Here is a 12,847-nt window from a genome sequence, read left to right on the forward strand (position 1 = left end):
AAAATTACATTATTTTCCAATGAGACTAATGTGCCTTGTGATTGGCTGGCCACCAATTTGGGGTGTCCTCTGACCTGGTACACTCCATGACCCTTGTGAGGATAAATTATGGAAAATGAATGAAGTGATAATATTTCAAGACTCACTAAATATATTCTCAAGAAGTCATAATCTTGTTTCCCAAGAAAAAAAATCTTATTTTGACAAAATTCAATGTTTGTGAGGAAGAAACAGTGAATGTTGGAATTCAAAAAGGTAAAAATCATAATTTATGGGGAAAATTCTGAAAATAAAGTTGTGTTTTGGGGAGAGAAAAGTATTTTTTTAAAGAACATGAAGTAGTAAAAAATAAATTAAAACAAATCTTTAAATTCCTTCTTCATAAGCATTTTTTGGCCATAGTACTTTGTTTTTCATTCATTCATTTTTCATACCCCTTATACTCGCTGCGGGGGGTTGCGGAGCCTATCCCAGGCAACTCCGTCACCAGACAGGGGACACCCTGAATTGGTGGCCGGCCAATTGGAGGGCACGCTCTCCTTTGTATCTGCCATACATTGAAATGGTTGAAAATTCCCAAATCCTTATACGAGCGTGGGTGAATGTGGAGGGAAACATGCTCCCACCTCAGGTGAGATTACACTGTACATCCCATGCAACAATACGAAAAGAATCTCAAAGAGGATTTCCTCATTTATAACCACTGAAGATGCAAAAAATAAAAAGGAGCTATATATATACTATATATATGTATATTTGTATGTGTATATATATATACTATATATACTATATATAGTATATATACATACATATATACATATATATACACATATACGTACATATGTATATATATACACATATGTATGTATATATACATATACATATATATATATATATATATATATATATATATATATATATATATATATATTTATACATATATATTTATTTATTTATATATATCTTTTTTTCGACACATAATATATGCATGCAATACTTTTTCTGTCATGTGTGAATATCTCTCTATCATCCACAAGCTTTGCAAGCCTGGCTGTAAGAGACACTTGTCATTACAATTATCGTAGGATTTAATTTTTTTTTTTTTTACGATTACTGAAAGCAATACGTCGAAGTAGTAGTTGCAGTGTTGAACAATTTGCAAAGGATGGCTGGCTGGTGGGAGCACGAGTCCAAAAAGCCAAAAGGCAGTACTCCACCTATAGAGAAGTAGTAGTTGGTGTTTTGCCATGTTGGTATGGGGGGAAACTCAACTCCGGCTGTTGTGGACAGCAAAAGATGTGCTGTTGATTTGACATTTCTACAGAGTTCCTTAAAATGTATTCGGTTAATACTATGTAAATATCTGGAATAACTGAAAGAATTTACTGTGGACGCACATGGCTGCCATGTTGGTTAGCTCACCATAGAATGAACAACATGTATAAAATGTTAACCATTTATAGAGCAAGTGAGGGGTTTTGGTCATTTCAAAACTTAACTTTAGTCTTCAAAATTATTACTTTTTGTTGTTTTGATGAATAATTATCATTGTTTTCTTGTTCATTTATATGATATTTCAATAGGGATCCAACAAAATCAAAATTTAGAACCAGAACCATCTCATCTGATTTTCTGAACTGCTTTATCCTCACTAGGGTCGCGGGGGGTCCTGGAGGCTATACCATCTGACTTCGGGACAGAGGCGGGGGACACCCTGAATTGGCTGACCGGAACCAAAAATGTATTATTAGAAAACTGTTACTGAAAACCAGAAAAAAAGACTAATTTTAGATGGGAACAAAAGCATAATATTTTTTTTTAAGTATGAATTTCTAATTGGTAAAATGAAATGTGATCATAATTATTTTAAATAAACCACTGAATTATGTCTTTGCTATTTTTTATATAAATAAATATAATTAGCGATTAAGAAAATGGAAATACATTTTTTAATCAAATTGAAATGAGTGTAAAAAAAAAGAACTAAAGTTTGATTTTGAGTGTTCAAACAGCCTACCCTGCATTTTTGGGGGTATGTGGGGGGAAAATAAGTACCTGGGGAGAGCATGCAAACTCCACACAAGAAAGTCCAGACCTGGAATCGAACCCTTGATCTTAGAACTGTGAGGCAGACACGCTAACCACTCGTGCACCGGGACCGGGATTGGGAATCCATTACTATTAACGAGTATTTCTTTTGTATATTTTCCTAAATACCACAGCACATACTACATCTAAATCTCGGTTGGCAGTGAAAGTATTAACCAGTTTGAATTGGATGAGAAATCATACATCAACACTAGATGCAAATTTTCTGTCCCTTGATTCTGCAAAGTTTCCCCCCATCGCAAAATGGCGGCTGGTCTGCCAAATCACAAAGCACCCGTCATATCTAAGCTGGATGATCGCGCCCACATTTGTGTGTGGAGTCTTTACGTTGCACAACAACATCTTCTGAAATAGAAATGTAGCATTATCTTATCGCTAAATTCAAAATGATTCCGCATATTTGACATATTTCTCATGCATACGACCACAAGAAGCGAGTCCATTGAAAAATAGTTTGTTTTTTGTTAACCCCCTGTTGAATGAAACATTTAAACAGCAGTCCAGTGCTTGTGTACGTGTGTCTGTACTGTATGTGTGGATGCAGGCAGAGGTGGCGGGGAAATGGAGGGGGCTTGGGGAGCGAGCAGAAGTGGTGTTTTGAGGCCTGTGGATGGAGGGACTTCACGGGGGGTGGGGCTTCACTTCTGCATGTCACACTGCAACAACAGCACGATGGAAGGGTCGCTCTTGGCCGCCTCCTTGAACTCCTCGAGCGAGATCTGATCGTCGTTGTTCTTATCCATTTTGCTGAAGATCTTGTCCACCCGCTGCGCCGGGGTCAGGCCGTCCTCATTCATCTTCATCATGATCACCGTTCCCACCATTTTGTAGATGGCCTGCAGAAGGAAGGGACAGAAGTGAGCCGCATTCTGTAATGGCTTCCTACATGTTTTCCAATTTACGGGAATTTATAGACGACAAAAACTGTTTCATTCTTTTCAATTACGTATGCGCTTATGTGCCATATGTTAAGTCATTCGCTGCCATTAATGAAAGACATACAACACATTTTGATATTAAGTGTTTTGCATTTCGAGCATAGATGCTGATCTTTTTATTTTGTTCAAAATTATGCTTTAATTCAAATACAGTGGTACTGCGAGATACGAGCTTGATTCGTTACGGGACTGAGCTTGTATGTCGATTTACTCGTAACTCAAATGAACGTTTCCCATAGAAATGAACTAAAAACAAATTAGTTCGTTCCAACCCTCTGAAAGAACACCAAAAACAGGATATTGGATCGGAAAACATTTTTATTTGTTCTAATTTGCCATCTATTAACAAAGTAACAAATAACTAGTGGTTTAATAGTACTAAAATTAGACTGATTTCGCGGAAGGGAGAGAGCGTCAGAGAGAGAGGTGGGGGAAATAGGGTGAGACTATTTGCACAGCATCGCGCTCGTAACATAACATAAACACATTTAAATGAACTTGGATTACGATGCACACTCAAAAATAAGTTAAATCTAACTTTACATTAAACTTTATTATAATTTAGTTTTAAATTTTGATACATTTCTTCTCCCGGGTTGGCTCTATTTGCCATGCCTCCACCCTGACTTTCAGATGCAACCTATCGAGGGTCGTTTGCTTTTGTATTCCCTTCAAAATTGTTACGAGTAGCCTGCTATTGTTTTTCCCGACTCTCGTTTGTCCCTCCTGCCTTCCCGTTGTGTTCGCGCAGCTGCGCGTGATTCGAAATTAGTCCCTGGTGTGTCTATTTAAACCCCACTGAGTTTAATGTCATTGTCGGATCGTCTGCCTAAATTCCCTTACCATGCATCCACGCTACCTTGCTCCTCGATTCCACGTGTTTTCCCTAATCCGGTTTGGTTTCATGTTTAGTTTCATAAGTCTTTGTTATTTTGTAAGGTCCCTCCTAAGTTATTAAAGTTTTGGTTATGAGCACCATTTGCCTCGTCCTCACCTGCTTCCCAGCGACTGGGTCCTTATCCCTCCTACCTCGCCTTGACGTCTCCCGTGGACGTAGTAAAAATATTCCCAAAATGATGCACACGAATGTCCTCACAATAGGATAACGCACGTTGACCACGGCCAACGAGAAATACGCGATTCGCACTGACTAACGGGAAAAAACATGCAAATGATGACCATGATATTCTTATGAGCAGCCTCTCGTGTCCGCTGTTTGCTCGTATATCAAAATTTGTCTCGTATCTCAAGGTAAATATTTGCCCAAAATTTTACTCATATCTCAAATTGCTCGTATGTCGGGGCACTCGTATGTTGAGGTACCACTGTATACTGTAAATCATTTATTCATTCACCTTCCATACCGCGCATCCTCATAAGGGTTGAAGGGATTAGAGGAGCCTATCCCAGCTGACTTTGGTAAAAGGCAGACTACACCCTAGAATGGTCGCTAGTCAGCCGTAGGGCACACAGAAAGACAGACGACCATTCACACTCACAATGGATACCGTTACCAGTTGGAATCGTGCCTGGCCGCACCGAAGTCAGTGTGAACCACTACAACAACAGGCGGATTATATATACATATTGTAGAAGAAGAAAAAAACAGATCACCACCGACCTCGATGATCTCCAGCATCTCCACCCTGGTAATCTTGCCATCTCCATCCAGGTCATACATGTTGAAGGCCCAGTTGAGCTTCTGCTCGAAGCTGCCACGAGACGTGATGGACAAGGCGCAGATGAACTCTCGGAAGTCGATGGTGCCATCACTATTCTTGTCAAAAGTGCGGAAAGCATGTTGCGCGAATTTGGAGGCATCGCCGTACGGGAAGAACTGCAAAGGCAAATAAAAGTCAAGAAATCAAATAAACATATTTTGAGATTTTGGTTTAAAAGACAAATATACTATTGTGTTGGGTTTATTCTGGGATGTTACTATATGTTCATTTGGAATTAATGGAATAAAGCTGAAAGGAAGTTTTATTAAGGGGATCATGTGCAAATTTATAATATAGGGGGGAATGTTGGGGTAATCATTATTATAAATGTGTTTGCAATGAATATAAAGCCTTATAATATACATGCTTACTATATTAATCAATATATTTGCTTATTAGGAATAGTAATGCTCATCCTAAATGTGTAACTATATTAAACAATATAGTTATATGTGTTGATCGCTTTCAACGAAGACAAACGCTTACGCCAAGGTCGCTCTCCAGGACAGCTGGGTCCAGCGAGAGATACAAGTTCGAAAGGACATAAAACAATCCACTGATACGCCTCGACCCCTTCCCCAGATGCAAGTTCAACAGGGAAGATCGGTGAAGGACGCTTAAATTGTTGTTGGCTCAACGGATGGCTATCAATCAACTTGTATATTGTTTTTCCTTTGTGACGCTAGGTTGACGCTTGGTTTGCTTGATTATGGAATTGTTTTGTTTCTTGCTTACGCAAATGGAATCGATAACCTTGTAATTGTTTTGATTTGAAGCCTTAAATGGGCAGGACATAATGCCGCTCTTTAGAATAATCTTGGGTGGGGCGAGCTGCCGGATGTATTCTCTTCTTGCAAGAATTAAATGTGATGTGACTACAGATGCCTTTTTTATTGAAAGCTGAATTGGAAAAACCTAAGGATAAACATACAATTGGATGAACCTAACATATTGTGACTGTTGACTGACAAAATGAGTTTAATTAAGCCAAGGCCTTGTTCGATACCTGCCAGCTCCATAGTCAAATTGAATTGGTGTCTATCGCCATCAATAACAGGGAAACATGATTATTCAATGTCAGCCTTCCTAGTTGAAATAAATTTGATGTCTAAGGCAGTGAGTCAAAAGCTACTTGCAACAAAATAATCCGGATTGTTTAAGGATATCGCAAAATATTCTATGATTCATTCGTTTTCCGTGCTGCGTATCCTTAGGGGTGCTGAAGCCTATCCCAGCTAAATATGGGCAGTAGCCCGGGTTTGGGGTTGAATTGGTTGCCAGCCAATCACTGGATACAAGGAGACGGGCAACCATTCATGTTCACGCTCATATTTAGGGACAATTTGGAGTGTTCAACCTGCTACATATTTTGAAATGTGGGAGGAAACCAGAGTACCCGGAAAAAAACATGCAGGCACGGAGAGAACATGCAAATTCCATCTTTTTAAATGTATTTTTAAGCATTCACACTTTTGTTGCCAATGATGATGATAGAAGTCCAGTCTCACAAGGAGACGGACCACCATTCACGTTCACACTCATACCTAGGGGCAATTTAGAGTGTCCAGCCAGCCTACCATGCACGTCTTTGGAATGTGGGAGAAAAACGTACTACCCGGAGGAAACCCACGCAGGCCCGGGGAGATCATGCAAACTCCATACAGGTGGGTCGACCTTAGTTTGAATCAAGAATCCCGGAACTGTGAACGGGCTAACCACTCAGGCGCCGGACCGCGGTTAGGCGCCGCCCTCAAGCTCTGCTACCATATTGACAAGCTCAAGCAGAGTAAGTTTTAGTATCAACGCACCCGATTGCTCCATTTACAGGAAGTATGAACTAAAAAAAGGCACAAAAGGATTACCATGTAGCTGATGAATTGAATCTTTTGTAGAAGAATTGTTAATGAAGCCTTATTTATCCATGTCACTAAGATTAATCCGTTAAATAATTTTCATTTTATTTACTGCGTTTGACAGCAAGTGACACTGTGGGAGTGGCTGGCATTTTATGATAATTTTTCACACAATGTTTATTACCATTCAATGGCAGAATGCTGTGTTTCTGCATGAAAGTGCACCCCCTTGCAGCAATATCCTGACTTTTTATTGTTCTCTGTTAAAAGCAAAGGTGGCTAAATTCAAAATCATTGTTTGACTGCTGTATGACTGTGTGAGAATAAACCTGTTAAAAACACATGATTTCTTTATGTACTAATGAAAAACATTTATTTTGATTTCCCCCAAATTTTCTGTTTTTCATCATAATCAACATTCTATGTACTTTATTAGATTGTTTGAATTCATGCTAATGTAAAAGTACTAATAATTAACTATATATATATATATATATATATATATATATATATATATATATATATATATATATAATTAGTGTAGGTGGGTAAAGGATAAAAATAAGCATCCAAAAATAGAGCTCCCAATGCCATTGACAATATGAAAAATAATAATTGTGAAGATGTTTTGTGCCTGTTCTATGTCACTTCAGGGATGGGCCCTGGACCCACCTTGACATAGAGCTGCTGGAACTCCTCCAGGTTGAGTCTTCCGGTGGGACAGTCTTTGAGGAAGCCCTTGTACCACTGCTTCAGTTCATGCTCATTGAACTCTGTGTTCTTCACCAGGTCTTCCATCACCTCAGGTGTCAACTTGCTGTTCTGCTTTCCCATAGCTGCTGCGGCTGCACAGACACCAAAATCACGTAAAATATGCTAAAATTAGCCCAATCGCTATGATCCAGGTGCCATTTTTTAGGGTGAAATTCAAAGATAATAGTGCAACTATATTTTTGGTTTAGTACGATCACTAAGACTGAATAAAACAGTAGAAATATGCTTCACTGTCATCCTCGTCAATTGATTTCATTCATGAGTTTTCAGTGTTGATTTTAAATATTCAAAAACTAACATTATCAAGTGGGCAATGTTGTGGCTACTAATTCACATACTTTTTTTTACTATGTAATACTTCATTTGAGCTTTCATTTTAAGGGCTCTGCCATTGTCGGCAATAGATGTCAAGGCGAGAGATGGCGAGGCAGTGAATGATTGATTGTAAAGTAAATATTCTACTTTCCATTTGTTACATGTAGTTTTCTAATAAACAGGAAAAAAATCCTAATTCATATTTTTATTTCATATACGGTAAATATTGTCATGGTTCCATTTAAAAGTGAAACAGAGATTGTCAAGTTTTTTTCTTTTATTTGCTTATTGTTTTGATTAAAAATATTGATTAACTTTAAATAAATAATATGACATTTTATTTAAAAGTGAATAATTACAGTTTTTCCCTCTTAAAAAAATAAAACACAATTTAATTAAATGACAGCTTATTTGTAAAGCTTAGACAGGGGAAATAGGAAATGGTAAATGAATTTGTACAGCACTTTGACACAAAGCATCTGGAGCAACCCCATTAAAAACAGTTCAATTTAAACAAATACAGACTAACAAAACACAAATCATTTTTGAAAAAATTAAAACATATCAAACACGCTGCAAAATCTAAAACCAACTGAATTTGAAGAAACTATAGTAAAGATTATCTCGAATGTAATAAAGAAAACTTAACTCTACTGTAGTACATTTTTACAAAACAGCTAACTTGGATAGTGTTTTTGCAAACTTCTCTTAGAAAATACAACTCAAAAATCACAGCCTTACAATATACGCCCATAATAACCAACACCAATCGATGTTCCATTTTTTTTATGTTGTTGGGCGGGTGGAAGCATTGAATTGTTTCGCGGTTGGTGCTCATGTTTCTATTTCGGGCCGGGTGCTTGTTTGTGCCAGTCTGAGGCGCTGACCTGGATCCTCACTGTCACTCACTTCATCAATGGATGATCACGAGTGCAAAATTTCCTAGTCCATTCGTTCATTTTCCGAACCGCTTATCCTCAAAAGGGTCGCAGAGGGTGCTGGAGTCACAGGGCACAAGACAGACAACCATTCATACCTCGGTGCAATTTAGAGCGGTGGACCAGCCTACAATGCATGTTTTGGGGATGTGGCAGGAAACTGGAGTACCCGAAGAAAACCCACATAAGCCCGCGGAGAACACGCAAACTCCAGACAGTGAGGACCAGCCTGGGATCGAACTCTTATCCCCAGGACTGTGAGGTCAATGTGATAACCACTCATCCGCGCTGAACCCGAGCTGACTTTGGCGAAAGGCAGACTACACGATAGAATGGTCGCCAGTCAGCCATCGGGTACACAGAGAGACAAACGTTTATTCGCACTCACAATCACAGTGCCACCAGCATGCATCCAGCCTGGACCTGCCCAGACCAAAATCAGGCGAGTGTACCTTACCATTCCATCAGGTGGCTTTTCCTAGTTCCATTCATTCATTTTCTGAACCGCTTCATCCTCACTAGCGTCGCGGGGGTGCTGGAGCACAGCTGACTTCGGGCCAGAGGCAGGGCACACCCTGAATTGGTGGGCAGCCAATCGCAGGGCACAAGGAGACAAACAACCATTCACGCTCACACTCACACCTAGGGGCAATTTTAGAGTATCCAATCAGCCTACCATGCATGTCTTTGGAATGTGGGAGGAGACTGAAGTGCCCGAAGAAAACCCACGCAGCCCCGAGGAGAACATGCAAACTCCACACAGGTGGACCGACCTGGATTTAAACACAAGACCAGCACTGTGAGGCCGACGCGCTAACCACTCCCTTTTTCCCTTTTTTATATAATGCTTCTTATTTGTTTATTTATTTTCAAAAATACATTTTTTTTCCTTTTTAGTTTTAAAATTGTTCATTCTAATCTTCGTGTTCATCTTATTCTCACGAGGGTCCTGTTGAGAGCCTAACAACTATGCACGCACACACACTCATACGTAGGGACAATTTTTGAGTGAGCAATTAGCCTACCATGCATGTTTCTGGGATGTAGAAGGAAATCAGAGTACCACAAGAAAACCCACATAGACACGGGGAGAACATACAAACTCCACACAGGAGGGTCTGAACCCATCAGGGATTGAAACCTTGTTTTGCCAACTGCAGCCCACAGATCTTGATTTTTTTTAAAAATACCTTAGATTAGTGGTTCTTAACCTTGTTGGAGCTACCGAACACCACCAGTTTCATATGCAAATTCACGGAACCCTATTTTAGTTTAAAATAAAATATTATTTTTGTCAAATTCAAGATATATAAGTTCCTTGCAGCACTGATTGGCCAAGCAATGTCACGTGAACATCTGCAGCCAGTGATGGTCACGCGGGCCATGTTATCGCGAAGAGACATGATGAGTCAATGTGTCTTGACCTCCGCGCCAGAGGCTCCACCGAACCCCCTGGGTTCGATCCTACCCAGATTAAGAACCACGGCCTTAGATGTACTGTCCCAAATTGTTACCGGGTGAAAATATTCTTTTAAGTTGTTCGGAGCCCCGCGGCTGAGTGGTTAGCACATCGGCTTCACCACTGGGTATAAAATCCCGGTTGGTCCAAATGTGTGCAGTTTGCATGTTCTTCCCGTGCATGCGTGGGTTTTCTCCGGGTACTCCGGTTTCCTCCCACATTCCAAAGAAATGCATGATAGGCTGATTGGACACTCTAAATTACCCCTATGAGTGTGAGCGTGAATGGTTGTTTGTCTCCTCGTGCCCTGTGATTGGCTGGCCACCAATTCAGGGTGTCCTCCGCCTCTGTCCCGAAATCAGTTTGGATAGACTCCAGCCCCCCCGCGACCCTAGTGAGGATAAAGCGGTTCAGAAAATGAAAAAAAAGAAGAAATTTTACCTTTATTGAAATCAAAAGGAAGGCCTGAGGCCGGGATTGAACCCTTGATCTCAGAAATGTGATGGAGAGCTCTCAAACACTAATCCACCATGAAGACATTTTCAAAATAATGAATAAATAAAAACATATTTTCTTGACCATCATTCCTTTGCAGTCCCTCCCATTTCAAATGAACTGGACGTCTATCACGTCAATGGCACTGGAACATGCCGCCCTCCCCGTCCTTCTCCAAATGGGCACATTCTATGGTTCCATCACCGGAATCACATAACTACTTCACTGCAGCAAGACATTATAACCCCCCCGCCCCCCACGACAAATAGAAAAAAAACAACAACACGCTATTTCAACAACGTATCCATTGAATGACCTTGAAGGACCAACACTTTGCAATGAACGCATCGCATCACGCAACTGTGCGGCTGTTTTGACGGGGGGCTGAGACAGATGTAGGGTGGTCGTGGATAGCGGAGGAGGAGGATGGTTGCAATGACGTGCACGCTATGCGCACACAGGCCCGACAGAACGGGCAAATAATGGGGGTCGCTCTTTTTTTGTCGACGACGCATTTAGGGTCCAAGCTCAGGCGCCTCCCTAGGGGTACGCTGCCGCATTCCGATGGAAACGACGCAGTGATAAAGGGAGGGTGGGGTGCGTGCGCCAATTTATGTATACTCTGTATTAAAAAGAATGCGCATCAAATGAAGAAAATGCGCAGTGGAGGGGGGTGGAGAGGTGGTCATCCTCTGCAACATGAAATAAATGGATGGCTTACCTTAGTGCACTGCTATTGTGTTCTTCTCCCCCAGCAAAGTACACAGGAAAAACTCCCCTCCGGTGGCAGCGAGGTTGAGGAGGAGGGATGAGCGAGCGAGGAGGTGCTAGGGAGGTGCGCAATGCTGCTTCCGCAAGGAACCGGCTGCCGCTAATGGTGCGATGCTCTTCTGCTCGATCGAGAGCAGCAGCAGCGGGAGAGTTGTCGTTTGTCGGATGGAAGACAGGTGCCTGAACGCATCACAGCTCAGCGCAATGACTGAATGACGATGGAGAGCACCTCCACCTGCTTTTTGCACGTAAATGCAACATTCTTCTCTTTTGGAGGGGAAATGTAGAACGGCATTATGCAACGAAATAGGAGACAATAACGTTATATGAATAATAAAGTTGCTGAATATTAGATGCGTTATTTTGAGATAGATTTGAAGCAAACCGTCGGGGAAATTATACTGGATGAGCTTGACGCTAATATGCGTTCCAGAATTGCTTTGAAAAAGAACAGTTTTTTTACATTGACATTTCTGTAAGTACGAAAAAAAGGAACCAAACACGTCCATACTGTTCAAAATGTATAAATGTAATTTTATTTATTAACTGCCAATGACGGTGATAGACGTCCAACCTATTTTGACTATATTCATCAATCCGTACCGCGCATTCCAGCTGAATTAAACTAGATTTACTAGTTAACTTGAATATATAGTAAAGAATAATAATAATAAAATCAAATTGCTATATGCTTAATTCGGAACCCAAAAATGAAAATTGAAATACAAAATATTAAGCAGAAAAAAATCGGGAAATCAATGTTTTTAATGCTTACAAATACATGTAAATAGATTTAAAGGGGTGTTTTTCAAAAACAAATAAGAACATGACAATTGATGTTTGTAATATGATCATTTAATACTTAGAACGCAAAATTAAAAAAGAAATACAAAATACCAGATTCTATTCTACATAATAGACAAATAAAATACAAAAATTGAAAGTATGTAAATATTTGGAAAATTGACATATAAAAATACATTTAGAGACAATCAAACAGCGACATGCTATGTTTTCAATCCAAATTGTATGACATATATTCATTATAGACAATATTAATGTGTACAATTTGAAATAGTACAAAATACAGTGGTACCTGAATTGAATTGAATGCCTTTATTGTCATTATACAAGTACATACATTGAGATTTAAAGCTTCCATAAAGAGTACACAGACTCAACTCCCCAAATTAATTTATTCCAGGAATGGTTTCGTAACTTGGATTTTTCGTAAGTAGAGATGTATTTTACATGCAAAAGCTGTAAGTCGTTCGAACTTTTATTATAAAATTATACCGATTTTGAATGAAATCTGTGTAAAATACCAAACAATCTGAAAAATGTTCAGATAATTATTATGCCATTAAAATTAAATGAAAAATAAGGAATAAAGCTGCATTAGGCTCACTAGGAAAACGTCAGAAAACAATGTGTTTGTTAGAAGCTGTTTTCTTATCATCGGGCACTATTCTTT

General features: G+C 39.6%; 1 protein-coding gene across 1 annotated transcript; it reads right to left on the reverse strand.

Annotated features, from left to right (window-relative positions):
• Nucleotides 1–1,823: 1,823 nt before the first annotated feature.
• On the reverse strand, nt 1,824–11,558 carry vsnl1b (visinin-like 1b). The gene is made up of 4 exons (XM_077621538.1): nt 11,324–11,558; nt 7,294–7,466; nt 4,669–4,884; nt 1,824–2,945 (listed from the first exon to the last, which is right to left on the reverse strand). The coding sequence occupies exons 2-4, from the start codon at nt 7,453–7,455 to the stop codon at nt 2,748–2,750; spliced, it is 576 nt and encodes a 191-aa protein (XP_077477664.1). The 5' UTR covers nt 7,456–7,466; nt 11,324–11,558; the 3' UTR covers nt 1,824–2,747.
• Nucleotides 11,559–12,847: the final 1,289 nt, after the last annotated feature.

Source organism: Stigmatopora argus, chromosome 15, assembly GCF_051989625.1.
Source record: "Stigmatopora argus isolate UIUO_Sarg chromosome 15, RoL_Sarg_1.0, whole genome shotgun sequence".
In the NCBI taxonomy this organism is placed as follows: domain Eukaryota; kingdom Metazoa; phylum Chordata; class Actinopteri; order Syngnathiformes; family Syngnathidae; genus Stigmatopora; species Stigmatopora argus.

What these genes read in the sequence shown, in the direction of transcription:
- vsnl1b (XM_077621538.1), bottom strand. Translation starts at nt 7,455, where the DNA reads ATGGGAAAGCAGAACAGCAAGTTGACACCTGAGGTGATGGAAGACCTG. An exon ending in TCCAGCAGCTCTATGTCAAG is followed by an intron (nt 4,885 to 7,293) that starts GTGGGTCCAGGG and finishes TTGCCTTTGCAG; the next exon opens with TTCTTCCCGTACGGCGATGC. An exon ending in AGATGCTGGAGATCATCGAG is followed by an intron (nt 2,946 to 4,668) that starts GTCGGTGGTGAT and finishes TTCCTTCTGCAG; the next exon opens with GCCATCTACAAAATGGTGGG.